The sequence below is a fragment of the Urocitellus parryii genome, chromosome 2 (assembly GCF_045843805.1).
Source record: "Urocitellus parryii isolate mUroPar1 chromosome 2, mUroPar1.hap1, whole genome shotgun sequence".
In the NCBI taxonomy this organism is placed as follows: domain Eukaryota; kingdom Metazoa; phylum Chordata; class Mammalia; order Rodentia; family Sciuridae; genus Urocitellus; species Urocitellus parryii.
In genome coordinates this window covers 169,080,432-169,094,896 of record NC_135532.1, presented here as the reverse complement: position 1 = coordinate 169,094,896, position 14,465 = coordinate 169,080,432, and the positions used below count along the sequence as shown (strand labels likewise).

General features: G+C 42.6%; 1 protein-coding gene across 2 annotated transcripts in view; it reads right to left on the bottom strand.

Moving 5' to 3' along the window:
• Positions 1-14,465, bottom strand: part of Fbxo40 (F-box protein 40) — a 19,992-nt gene extending 5,527 nt beyond the window's left edge. Inside the window, exons 1-4 of one of the 2 annotated variants that reach the window (XM_026395552.2) lie at positions 14,245-14,465; positions 14,025-14,134; positions 3,450-3,482; positions 546-2,462 (exon numbers count right to left, since the gene is read on the bottom strand). In XM_026395552.2, the coding sequence (XP_026251337.2) occupies positions 546-2,462; positions 3,450-3,452 (1,920 nt within the window). In that variant the 5' untranslated portion in view covers positions 3,453-3,482; positions 14,025-14,134; positions 14,245-14,465. Of the gene's footprint in view, positions 1-545; positions 2,463-3,449; positions 3,483-14,024 lie in introns of both variants that reach the window. The other variant, XM_026395543.2, reaches the window with a different exon arrangement.

Here is a 14,465-nt window from a genome sequence, read left to right as displayed (position 1 = left end):
CTGTAATTGAGTCCAAGCAGGAAATAGATGGCACACACAAATGGGGTCACGTTAAGAGAATTTTTAAGAGGAATGATTTTCAAATATATGGGCAAGGTACAGGAAAGCCATGAGATACTGTAGAGTATCCAACCTTAGTAACAGTATAGAGTCACTCCTCTAGGCCTAAAGGGGAAGAAGGCTGTCATAGGAACCCAGAATGAGTAACTGTGTGGGGAGAGCCACCGGAGGCAGCCACCTTAGCTGAACTTAGCCAGTTCAAAGGGGCATGAAGGGAAGGAACCAGGAGAGTGGATCCTTCAACCCTGTTCTTCCACCCTCCTTCCCTCCCATGGTATTAGCCCCACTGGAAGCTGGAGGGCAAAGGAAACCAGTTAAGCAATCTGGGGACACACCAGCGTGGAGAAGGGTCTGTCTCCCTTAATAGACTGATCTCCTTGAATCAGTCTTAATTCTAACAACTGTCCCATCATCTAGTGCAATGCTTGGCACATAAAAAGCTCTTTACAAGTATTTGTTGACTGAGTGAATGCATATTAACTTGCCTCTCTGTGGACTTTCCAGGAGGTGCCTCCATGAGAGTACTTCTTCTTCTTCCATTGCAAGAGGACCATCCCTCTCTCCTGTAACAGGGTGGCACAGATATTCCTCATCAGCACAGACACCTGGGAGAGCTGGGACAGGCTGATGCTGTCCAAGAACCCAGCAATGTACTGCAAAACCTCCAGGGGCAGGCTGGTTAGAGAGTTCTGGCTTTTTCCTCCTTGATCTATGAGATGGTTGTTCTTCCTGCTCTCGTTCAGCTCTGGAGCAACCTCGGGCTTGATGGCAAAGGTCTTGAGCTTCTGACTGTAGATCACTTTGGCCTTTTGTCCTGGGGGACGGAAATAGTTCTGAACAAATGTACATCCCAGGTAGGAAAGGGGGCATCGGTGTTGGAACCAGCCGTTGAGGCATGACTGAATGTCTGTGTGGACGTTCTTAAAGTGCAGGGGGAATTCATCCCTTCTGAAGAATTTGTTGCAGGTGAAAGTAAACGCAGAGCTACTCTTGTTGTGTCTCCTGGTCACACACTCACTGTGGAGCTCTACATGAAGTCCCCCTGGGTTGGCAGCAGTCAGGAGATCAGCCAGCACTGTCCCCGAGGAAAACGGTCCTGGCTCAAAGTTGTACGTCTGTGTGGCAAAATCTACAAACAGCCCATCGATGCTCCTGGATTCAGAGATGACGTGGCCCTTGAGTTCTCTTTCCAAAGCACACTGGAGGGTGGTCTTGATGAGGTCTGATTTTGGCAGGTCCTCCACGGTGATCCCCAAGTCAGAAGTATCTACGGCCTTGTGTTCACTTGGCCTACAACTCAACATGGCATCCCCAATTCTTGCTCGCTTCCCACAGTAGCTCACAGGAACTTTGAAGGTGTAAACGGTCTTAACTTCTTGAGCCTCAAGGTTGCCATAAACAAAGTCTCTCTCCCTGGGGGTACAAGCAGGCATCTGACCAAAGTGAATGAGCATCCGCCCATTGTGCACTAGATACATATTATAGTCCTTTGCATCTACAGCTGTTTTCAATCTTTCCAGAACACCATCCTGCCAGGGGGCAAGGCCTGTCTTTTCCATTTCTACGGAAAAGTCCCTCTGCTTCTGGTCTTGCTGTGGTTCTTCGCCATTGGCAGCAGCCTCTCCCTCTACCACGTTATTGCCATCGGAAATCTGTTCTGTCCCTGCACCATCCCTGCTCTTGTTCTCACAATTTGCTGATGAACTAGTTAAAGCAGAGGCTGCATGTTCTTTGCTGAACATGTTTTCCCACTTGTTGAACTTGGCCAGGTCCATCCCTTCTTTGGTCTTGGCTAGTGCCTCTCGTTCTTCTTGACTCAACTCATTCATCTCCCCGTTGGGTGCTGACAAACCGTTGTGTGGTACCAAACTGGCATCTGGTCCTCCCACTGCTCCTTCCATTTCCTCCCAGTTGGCATCACCATTCCTGGTTGGCTCCGCCTCTGTGGCATCTCTGGTTTCTGGGAAAAGCTCTACCATGTTCAAGGATCCGAAGAGAATCTTCTGATCCTGGAGGGCCAGGGCTGTATCCAAACACTCCTCATTGGGGGTCTCTTTCATGATGTTCTCATGAAGGATTGTTTCTGAGTCCACGTTTGGCCAGCGGTTCCATTCCATGGAGCAGCAGACCACGCTGGCCGGGCACATCTGCAGATGCTTGGCCAGCTTGTGGCGGGACATTAAAAGGGGGCAGCCATATTCAGAGTTGAGGCATGGAACCTGCTCTAAAGGACAGAGGAGCTTGTGCTCTGCCTCTTTGCACATGTGGAAGGTAGCACCGCAGAGCAGGTGGCAGCTTATCACCAGGCAGGAGACGTTGGGCTCCACAGGAACATGGCAGTGGCGGTTGATACATCCTTCACAATGCCTGTGTGGCCCAGGTGGGGGCCTGTGTACCCTGCCCTGGACACGCCAAGGGCAAGGGAAGAGAGGAAAAAAAAAATGAATGCGGTAAGAGAAGCTCAGTGCATGTCTGAGACAGTGTTTTAATTTGCTTCTTTCCTGTCTACTCATGAGTTTTATAGGAACCTTGTAACCTAGTGATGATTGTAGAGAAGAAAAAAATCCCTCCAAGTCCCACATGCCAGAAATAACAACTATCAACTCTTAAAATGTTTCCAGTGTTCATCCTACCTATATAGTACCTATGTTTAGAAAAGAACAAAAAAAGCTGAATGTAATGAATGATCTATGACATCGGCAGTTTTTTGTTATTGAGTTGTAGCTTATGTATGATTTATAGGGCTAATACTGTGAATATAATTTTGAATCCTGTGTTTTGAACTTCTATTATGACATAAAACCAGATTGGTATTGATTCTTTGCAGTGTTTCTTTATAATGGCAGATAACATTCCAGAAAATTGTGTGCTGTCGTTCATTCAATCATCTCCAGAGGTGTGCTGGGAGGAGAAAGGGCTGTGTCTGGTTTTGCTCACATCTGCATTCCTAGCACCTGATACCAGGCCTGGACCATTGTAGGTACTCGATAATATTTTCTGAAGGAATTGGTAGTCAATTAGGGTATTGTTTACTTTTTGCTATATTTTTAAACTTTTAATTGACAATATTTGTATGTATTTATGGGGTATAGTAGGATAATTCAATTCACATAGATAACGAGTAATAATCAAATCAGGGCAATTAGCATTTCCATCTCCTCAAACATTTACATTCCTGTGTGTTGGGAACCTTATTTAAATATTTTCATTAAAACTGTTTGCTCACAAATTGTTTTCTACTCTCTGCTTTCCCCTTACTCCGTGTTAATTTCTTGCCAATAAATATCATCAAATCATAAGGACAAGTCTGCCAGCTGTTTGGGCTACAGGCTAAATAAATCAAGACCCTGACTGAAAGGTGAAGCTCCAACAAACATTCTGGCACTTACCATAGCTTCTCAATTTCTTCTTGCTTCTTAACTCTAGGGGAAAATATGAAGATATGAATATTAATGATTAGTAAGAAAAATATCATGGTTATTTATATTAACAGGGGCCAAAGACACTCCACGTTCTCTCTCATTTAATTCTTCTCACCAACCTGGAAGTGGTGCTTCCATTTTATGGTCAAGGAAATGGAAGCTGAAAGAAGTTAAGTAACTTAGCCAGGTCACACACTGGTAAGTGATAGAGTCAGGTTTCCAACCCAGGTCATGCTAGCCTGTGCTCGTGCACTGACCCCAGTGCCCTCTGATGCAGCACATTACCTACACCGATGGGAGACGCAACTTCTGTTTCTTGCAATTTTTTTCCATTGTCTATTGACAGTTATTCTAGGGCTCCTACTTCTCTGTCCTATACTTTCCCAATCTGTCCAAGTTACCCCCTCACTTTGTCTCTCACTGGACCTTCATGACTAATGAGAGGTCAGCCTGATAGCCAAGTTGGTCTGGGCAATGTCGAAGTACCTGTGACATATCTGTCATGTGCCATCACCTTAGTGTCTTCCACTGTGTTGTGGTCAGAACAGGGGTCAAAACCCCAAAGGCCTCAGTTGCAGGCTAAATAGGGAATAGATTCTCTGCCTTCAGGGATTCTGGTCAATTAATTGGTCTTGGGGCTGGGGATGTGGCTCAAGTGGTAGCGCGCTCGCCTGGCATACGCGAGGCCCAGGTTCGATCCTCAGCACCACATACAAACAAAGATGTTGTGTCCGCCAAATACTAAAAAATAAATATAAAAATTCTCTCTCTCTCTCCCTCTCTCTCACTCTTTAAAAAAATATATTAAAAAAATTAATTGGTCTTATGTGTTGCCAGGTCTTCTGATTTTTCCAGAGAAAGTGAAGTTTTCTGAGTGCACAGTAGGAGGCAGACTACACAAGGCTCAACCCTGGTGCTACAGGTCAGCAGCTAAAAGGGAAATTGCATGGAAATGAAGGGAGACCCTCATTGCTATACAAAATTACATATAAGAGGTTGTGAGGGGAATGGGAAAATAAACAAGGAGAGAAATGAATTACAGTAGATGGCGTAGAGAGAGAAGATGTGAGGGAAGGGGAGGGGGGATAGTAGGGGATAGGAAAGGTAGCAGAATACAACAGTTACTAATTGGGCATTATGTAAAATTGTGGATGTGTAACTGACGTGATTCTGCAATCTGCATTTGGGGTAAAATTGGGAGTTCATAACCCACTTCAATATAATGTATGAAATATGATATGTCAAGAGCTTTGTAATGTTGTGAACAACCAATAAAAAAAAAAAAAAGACTTTGAGAAAGTTACTTCCACCTTGTTGTTCATCAGTTTTCCTGTCTGTAAAGGGAGGATGATAATAGTACCTGCCCTGTAGCACGGTAGGGAGAAGTTAATGAGTTTTAAATGCATGAAACTCAGAACAGTGCTTATCTTGTCAATTTATTGATGGTGAGTTTTCTCCCAATATTTTTTTTTGAAGATTTTCAAATATATTTAAAAAGTTTAAGGGACATTTAAAAAAAAAAAGCACCCCAAAACACTCTACCTAGATTCAACAACTATTAACATTTTACCATTTTTCTCTCCCCTTCTTCTCTTTCTCTCTCTCATAAACATTTTGACTGAAAATAAGATATCATAACATTTCATTCCTGAGTACATCAGCATGCATTTCCAAGAATGAAGACATTTTCTTTGGTAATTTTTACATTATTTTGTTTAAGAAAACTAAAATTTATTTATTAATGTCATGTCACAGATTGTTTACATTACTAATTCCCTAGTAGCTCCAAAAATGTTTTCCATAATTTTTAATTTTTTTAAAGAGAGAGAGAGAATATTTTTAATATTTATTTTTTAGTTTTTGGTGGACACAACATCTTTATTTTTATGTGGTGCTGAGGATGGAACCCAGCGCCCCGCACATGCCAGGCGAGCTTGCTACCACTTGAGCCACATCCCCAGCCCGATTTTTAATTTTTTTAATGTTTAATTTTGAACAAGGATCCTTTCAAGGCCCATTTATTGCATATGGTTAAGTCTTTTTAGCCTCTTTTGTCTGAAACTGTCCCTTCAGGTTTTCCTTTTAAGGAGTGACAGTCTTAAATCTCAAGAAAACTATAGTCTGGTTCATTGTTTATTCACTTGTTCATCCATGCATTCAATAAACATTTGTTGATTACCTTCCATGTGCCGGTAAGGAGTATGAGTTACCTGGACTGCTTGTCAAAGTGACTTAGATACTATTTTCGTTAGAATCAGTTGTGATGTGTATAGATTTGACCCGAATAGATCTGCAATGTTCAAAACTGTCAACCAGATGTGGCTATTTAAATTTAAATAAATCAAAATAAAACACAATGAATGATTCAGTTCCTCAGTCATGCTAGCCATATTGTAAGTGCTTACTCTCCACATCTGGCTGGTGTCCATCTTCGTGGAAAGTTCTATTAGATAGTGCTGCTGTGGGTTCTGGCCACCAGATTCGGGGTGTGTACTGGAATTTACAATCTTAACATCCTGCCCATGTAATGATGACAATGATGATGATTTTCATAGCAGGTATTGAACGCAGAGATGTTTAACTGGTGACGTTCCCACCAACCCTTTTAATTTTTTTCTTTTGAGATAGGGTCTCTCTCTAAGTTGCTTAGGTCCTCACTAAGTTGCTGAGGCTGACTTTGAATTTGTGATTCACCTGCTTCAGCCTCCCAAGTCACTGGGATTAGAGGCATGCACCATTGCACCCGACCACATATGATTCTAATGCACATTAATGAGAACCCTGTTCTTATTAATGAGAACCCCCACTAGGCCCACCAAGTGATCATGAAAAAGGGACTGTGCTGGAGTGCTCTCTCCACCTAATCATCCAGAGCCAGGGCAGGTGAGAAGCCACAGGACAGATCCTCAAATAGGTTCAGGACCCAGTGGAAGACAGACCAAGGTGTGAGAATCAGAGAAGGAGCTGAACAAACACAGCGGGAAGCTTGAGGGAATTGGACTGTGCTATCGTCTGAATGTTTGTGTTCCCCCAAATTCATATGTTGCCATCTTATCCATAAAGTGAGGGTGTTTGGAGGTGGGGTTTCCCAGAGGTTAATTATGAGGGCAGAGCCTTCATGAATGGAATTAGTGCCCTCATAAAAGAAGCCTGACAGTTTCCTTGTCTTTTCTGCCATATGAACATGGAGCAAGAAGATTATGAACCAGTGTGCAGGTCTTCACCAAACATCATGAGCATCTTTATCGTGGACTTCCCAGTCTCCAGAACTGTGAGAGATAAATTTCTGTTGTTTATAAGCCACCTGGTCTATGGTATTTTATTATACAATCAAAATTAACTAAGATAACCTGAAATGGAATATAATATGTTCAAGAAAGGAGCACATATTCTGGATGCAAGAATCCAGCTGTTGATCATTTAACACTCTTGCCATATCCCAGCTCACTTCTAGGGGAAAAATTGTGGACTTATTTTGGAAATTATTAAATATTAGACTTAAAAATCTGGAATTATTTGATACTCCATAGGGAGCCTAAAATGGCTCCTGTTGTAATTTGGGTGTTGACTGAGAGCAGTGGAGGGATGAGTGGAGCAGGAGGATCTGCAGTTAGAAAATGCTTTTTAGAGAACGTGATGGAAGATTTTATGGGTGATATTGAAAACAAGCAGACAGGAAATATTACAAAGAAGGAATCATATTTTTGTTCCATGCTAGAGATGGGGAAAGAAGAGACAAAGTTGATACCAAATTTTTGAATGAGAAAGGGAGAATAGCGGCTATAATTTTGAGAAAAATAGAGGTCTGAGAGGGAACCATCTTTGGAAGAAAGACGGGTCCAGAAACCGTAATACAAGTTGCTTGAGATACTGGTAGATCATGTGGATGGGAAGATGAGGGACTGAATACAGTGATGCAGATTTGAGAACTTATCCACTTAAAAGTGAGAGGAGAAGCACTGCCTAAGGAAGTGAGAACACCAGAATAGGTATGTGAGCCATGGCGTACATGGCCATGTGTGACCACTTTGAGGCACATTAGAAAGAAGTAGAGTCAGAGGAGAGAGCTCAGCAAATCAGAACGATGTTGTCACGGATATAAAGGCAGGGGAGGGCATGCCTCAAATGCTACTGCAAAACTAAGAACAATGACAACATTGCCACCGTTTATGGGAGGTCCCCAAAGAGCTTTTGGCAGAGTAAATGTGGCATTTCAGCTGTGGGACCTTGAGCCATTTGAAATGTGGCATTTGCTCAGAGGGAGGGGAAAGCTGTTAAGCACGTAGTGCAAGACGGGCAGGCCTGTGACCTGGCTGAGAGAATGTGACCATCAGCTTTCTGCAGAAAAGCAACTTGTGAATAAAAGAAGGAGTCTGGAAAATTCAGGGGCTCCTTCTGGCTTTCAGGTGGGAAAGAAGAGGCAGATCACAAGTGGAATAGGACTATGTGAAAAAAAGATCCCAGCGTCAGCAATATCCGGCTTCCTATCTGCCAGCTTGCTGTGTAATGAAGTGGAGCTCAGTTCCTGGGAAGAGAAAAGAAGGGCTTGGCTAGTTCAGTGGGCTACCTATGCAAACTCAGCCCTGGCAGCAGGGATATGTCTGGCTGGAGGGACACAATCCCTTCTTGGCCTTCAGTGTTATGGAGTATGGTTCCTGGGAATATTGTTATTAAAGCGGGAACATTTGTGGGATAGGTTTAATGCTCTCCATCCCTGTGAAGTTATTTGGAAATATTCCTTTAAGAGAAAACAATGCACACTGGCACAGAAAAAGAGACCCTCCCCCACTGCTTTTAATGCTGCTATTTAAAGATCCTCTTTCAGGCTCCAGAGCTACATCCAGATGAGTGACTTTGAGAGAAGACATGTGCTGAGCAGAAAGAATGGTGGGTGGAGGCTATTCTGGAGAAGTTTGGCAGTTGAAAGAAGGAGAGAGACAAACAGAGCCAAATGAACCTTTCATTGTGTATCTGGGGAAATTATTCCCACTGAGATAAGGACCGATCTGGAGTACCTGACAGTCTAATTATTGCTGGTTTGCCTGGGACTCCCCAGGTTCAGCATTTAAAAGTCTCACATCCCAGGATTTGGACAGTTGATTGCTCACCTTAAATTGGAGCAGATCAGTGTTGCCTCAAGTTAATCAAATTAGATATATCATTGGTTGCCTTGTGACATAGATGACCTGTTCTCCTAATCTTGATTCATTGTGCATAGAGACTGGATCCTTCTCCTCTATGGGGTCTGTCTGACTTTTCTACAGTGAAATATTTGTGTCTGTGTTTTGGGTGTTGTAGAGGAAGAGAAATAAAATTTGGTGCTTATATCATGTGCTTATATCATCTCATTCAGTCCTTACAACAACCAGGTGAGGTGGGTATTACCATTTTCAGTTTACACACAAGGATACTGATGCAAAAAGAAGCCTAAGTTTGTTGGACTTCAAACCCAATGCTCTTTGCTATATCACACAATGTTCAGAGACCCATGGAGACATATGTGGTCCATTTCACCAGTCTTGGGAGGATGCAAGTCCATGGCTAGAGTTGGGACACAGCATGGTGGCCACATATATGATCTATTCCTATTGTAAAGGAGCCAGGTGTTCTTCATTAGGAATCATCTCCATCTCTGTAGAGAAGTTTTCATTTTGTTTTGGTATGTCTCTAAACCTTATCCCATATTATGTCCCCTCTGAGTAGAGGAAACAAGAGGAGGATCTAGGTCTGATTGATGGCTTTGCATTTCATGGAACACAGACATGAAAGGGAAGGGATTAGTGTTAAAAATATGTACTAAAATATGGATTCTGAAATTTAAAATGAAGTACATACTAAATCAATATGATTAGATGATATAAACTTTTAGATGATATAAACTTTTTACTGTGAAAAAGTTGACAAAAATCTATGCCTGAGCCCTTCAAATTCTATGCTCTTATATTCACCTTTGAATTATCTCTTTTTTTTAATATTTATTTTTTAGTTTTCGGCAGACACAACATCTTTGTTTGTATGTGGTGCTGAGGATCGAACCTGGGCCGCACACATGCCAGGTGATAGCACTACCGCTTGAGCCACATCCCCAGCCCCTTGAATTCTCATTTCCAGACTGAAAAGGTAATGCATCCCATCCTCTTACGAATGAACTTCAGTCAAGCACATGATCAATATACTTTCCCCCTCCTAAAATGAAATTTAAAGTTCCCCTGTCTAGAGGGGACAGTAGTCAAAGTAACACAATTTAGATTTAAATTAGTCCAAAGACCTACATGGACTTAGATTTCACTGTGTATTGGATATAGCTGAAGTGGAGTTGTGGGAGGACCAGATATGTGAGTTTAAGGAATGGATATTTCACTAAAGAAATAGGGGAGTGTTTAGAACCTGGCAACAGTTTGATGTGATGATGATCATAGTGCTGTGTGGACCACTCAGAATGTAGTAAAATGATTAGCAAAGGCAGTGTGGTCCCCAGGCAAATAGCGTCAGTATCACCTGGAAGCTGGTTGGAAGTACAGATTTGAGGCTCTACCCTAGATCTACTGAATCCAGCTGATTCTATGGAAGCTCCAGTTTGAGAACCACTGAGCTATAACAGCTTGTTATTGTGCTTCCAGGTAGAAAGGAACTACTTGCCAGTTAATGGGGAAGGTCGGTGGGTAATTCTATCATTCCATATCCTCCACCACCACTGCGCAAGCCCAAGCACTATGATCTCTCATTCAGTCCAGTATAATGAGGTTATGATCAGTTACAGTCCCTTAATTTGTACCCCATAATCCATATTTGCCAGCAGAAAGTGTGATTTAACAATTTATAAAATTAGGTCATTACTTTTCTGCTTAAAATCTCCATCCAATTCCATCACAAGAAATAAAGTGTGGAAGTCCTTGTCATGGTTCACAAGGCCATTTGTGAATGTCTCCTGCCCTTTGACCTCATCTCTTGCCCTTGTGCACTTGGCTCCACCTTTGACTTACTCCAGTATGAGACCCACATACTTTCTCTTTCTACAGGGAGAATTCTCCCCTCGTTTCTCATTTGCATTATAAGCTTCTTCTCCCTATTTAGAGATCACCTTGCATGTTACTTCCACAAAGAGGCTTATGTGACACCTCCAATGTGAAGTACATCAATCCATACTCTCATGAAGTAGCTAAGTACTTTTTGACAAGTTATTTAATCTCCCCAAAGCCAATTAAGTCATCCATAAAATAGGGCTGATAATAACCCATCAGATTGGATGAGCATCAAAGGTAAACAAAGTCACTCAATTTTTAAGCCATTCTCCTGGTCACCTCCCTCTTCAGGCCTTTATTTCTTCACATTGTATTGCTCTTGAGGTCCTTGGCTGGCCTTTTGATTTTCAGTTGCCCCTTACTCCAATGTATCCTACGTAACAATGCCAACTTAATAATCTTCAAAACTCCATTTAAAAAATAAATAAATAAATAGCCTTACCTCGGTCTTTTAAGAATGTAAATCCCCATAATCCTCAGGGCTCCTCTAATCACCCCCAAAGCATTCCTTAAGCTCTCATGATTTCAGATAGTATGCTCAGGCCTGGGATACTGCCCCCTCCCCCCCGGGGGGTGGGGGCTATTGTCATCAGAAGGCCTGGAACTTTTTAGATGTCACAAAGACAAGCTGAAGGCATTTTTCTTTCCTAGGCCCAAGTTTGTATAAGTTTAAGTGTTTACCTATATTCTCCTGTTCATTAAGGAAAATGGAAGGTGCCAGTCAGACTGGGCTTCTCTCTTGTAATTAGCTGCTACAGCAGCAGAGACTGGTGGAGGTAGTTGGAAGCTGGGAGCAGGGAGAGGTTCATATGGCCTGCAAGACTGGCAGGCGCAGCAAGGCAGTGGAAGGTGCTCTGACTGGACTGTCAATGGAGGGCTCAATCGCCTCTCAAGGAACACGCTGCATGAGCTCTGAGGGGCCAGAGAGTGGGTGCTGCTGCTACCGCACCCAGCACTCAATTGGTATTTACAGAATAGGATGGAGTTGAATTAAACAGAACCTAAAAGAAAGTAGCATTTTGAAAGAGCTGTGAGAGCAACTGGAAACAAATTTAGGAAGAAATTGTGGTGATGCTAATTGGGGGGTGCTTTTTAAAAAGGGTGGAACTAACTAGCTTAGGTGGAAGAAGCTTCAGTGGATTGGAGTTAAAGACACATTGAGCACCACCAGGCTTATTTCCAGGGTATTACCGGGACCTTGTTCTCTGAACCACTTCAGCCATACCATCAGAAGTGTGGACCAGGCAGATAACAAGAAATCCTCTACTCCAGAGCTTCTCCCACTAGGAGAATCACTGGGACCATCTTCTTAAAGTGCAGGTTTTGATTCAGTGGGACTGGAGTGAAGCCTGAGCCTCTCTCCTGTAATCAGCTTGAGACAATGCTGATGGTGCAAGGAAATCACTTTGAAAGGAGAGGATCTAGGTTCACCTTATTTTTTAGAAGAGAATGGAAGACTCAGAGAAGGAAAGTACCTTGGTCTCAGAGTCTAATCACATGTTTCTTTTCTACTGCACTGGGATGTTGTTATTGAGTCTGGAGAAACCACAGCACCACCCAGAGCTACCTGCCGGGTGGTGGTCAAAGGCAGCCTACATGGTACTGAGGGCTGAGTTGGACAGAGCCTGGAAGAATGAGGCAAAGGTGGTGACCAAGCGTCACTCACTGAAGGTCATGATAGCAGGTATAGGAGATGTATTTTAAACACTGACTCAAGCAAAAGAGAATGGGATTAACAGATAATAGTTTTAACATTCTTTACTATAATTTTAAAGTTAGTAGCAAACAGAGTTGATGTCAGGGAGATATTTTTAGGTAAAGGGCCCTCTCAGCACCCCTCACATGATGTCAGTGACTAACTATTCTGCCTCCTCATGTGGCTAGCCCTAGTAATAATGATTTATTTCTGAGCTTCAACTTCAGTGAAAGAGTCAAGGTTAAAAGTTAAAGGTCAAAGATATGTACTTTAACTCTTAACCTATTAACCAGCCAAGGAATTACTCTAATTATATATTATTAACCTATTTCCCTGCTATGGAGATATTTAATTTTAGGGAAAGAAATGTTTAAAGTTAACCATTGAAGTAATCCTTTTGCATCTTGAGATTTTTTTTTTTTATACAACCAGTTGACTGAGAATGATTCCATAACCTCAGGCTTCTACTAACTTCACCACGCCCTAAAAACCTAACCACTCTCCCCAGATCTCTACAACTTCACAATCTACAGTTCTCCACCTACACTAGACATCTCTCTGCTTTTAATCTGCTTCGTTGTTTAATTGGCTATTATCTAGGGGTGGCTCTGAATGAAGGCTTTCTATTACTGCTAAATCAGCGTAATCTAGTCTCACTGGGATGGCACCCCAGCATACATTTTGTAGATTTAGTGCCATGGAAACCCTGGCAAAATTAAATGAAGTTAAGCAATTATACACGGTGAATTTCACTGTGCCCAGCAAACAGGCATAATTATAACACAGACACTTAGTGCAGAGTCACGAGTATATCTGGAGGTTATAGAGACAGGTAAGAAGGAACCAGAAACTAGGGTATCTGAGTGGTTGCTTTAGGTCTCCTTTGAGTTGGCATTGCTGGCTTTCACCTGAACACTTCCAAGTTTAGTATACAGAATCCCTTTTGCTGCATAAGCTACTTCCCAGGATGTCCTTAGCTGAACTTTGAACCAGAGAAATACAAGAAAATAAACAGTGCTCCGTTACCCTTGGTGTGTGTGTGTGTGTGTGTGTGTGTGTGTGTGTGCGCGCGCGCGCATGCAACACTATACAGTTATTCCAGAAGCCACGAATAATCTAGCTGTATTTTATAGCTTTTAGTACTGCCTGTATCTTCAATCATTTTGCTGTTGTTCCTCTGGATGGCAAGTCTCAAGTTTGTAACAATTTTTGGTTTGGATGTATAAGCTTATATAAAGCTTTAACTTGTACAGTACTTTCACTTATATTCCGTGGATGCATTTTGGATTCAAGAGACCTGGGGAGGAGAGAGTCCCATTTAGGGAATATTGTTAAGAGAAAAACAAGTCTTACTGCAGACAGAGTTTAAAAAGTGCGTGCAGTAAGTATAGCTGTTGCATTAACTGGTAGTGTGATACAGTAGATGGAATTTAAGCTGCATGAGAATGACTTGCAATGAACACAGACAATGCAGATTAGAGAAAAGATCATAGCGTTTGGACTTTAGAAAATAGGAATTCTGGGTCTGCACTTTCCCCCTGTGTACTTATCACCTGCTCCCTCTATCACATAACTTTTCTGGTTAATTGTAGAAGAAAGAACCTAAACCATCAGCAGTTTAGATTCTAAGCTGCTCTAAGATTTTAAATTTGACACTGCAGCTTACACATGGCTGGGTCTCATTCTTGGGGGCTAACCCCCCACAATGAATCTGATCAACAATCCACTTCCTCAGGCACAAAGGTGATGCACAGCAAGCCTCCATCTGCAAGTTCATCATCTGAATGTCCCCATGGAACACCTGCCCCTGATTGAAGAGCTTACCTTAACAGTGCAGGCTGAGTCAGCATCTGCTGCTCCTGTGTGCCTCAATGGTGAGCAAGCAGATCTCCGGGAGATACCTGGGTGTATCCGCAGCAGCAGAGGACAGAGTTCTGTTGGGAAGGCAGGGAAGGGGAGAAAACTTAAACAGAAATAGTTCAAGTGTTTTGAAGTTAAAAATAAAACTATATCACAAGGGGCAATGTGACCAGGCTCAGCTTACGACTTTTTCCTTCCCCCTCTGTATCATCACTTGGTCTCTACTGGAATGACATTAGCAGGGGAAAACCTAATGGGAAATGGGTTCTATTTCAATGGGCTTTCTTTCCCTCGAGGAAAGAGAAAAACCCTTTGCAGGATTATTTCAAAGCCAGAGCAGCCTCGGAGTCCTGTGTGTGCAGTGGACAGGTCCAGCTGTGCCCCAGGAGACTGGTGGAGCATTCA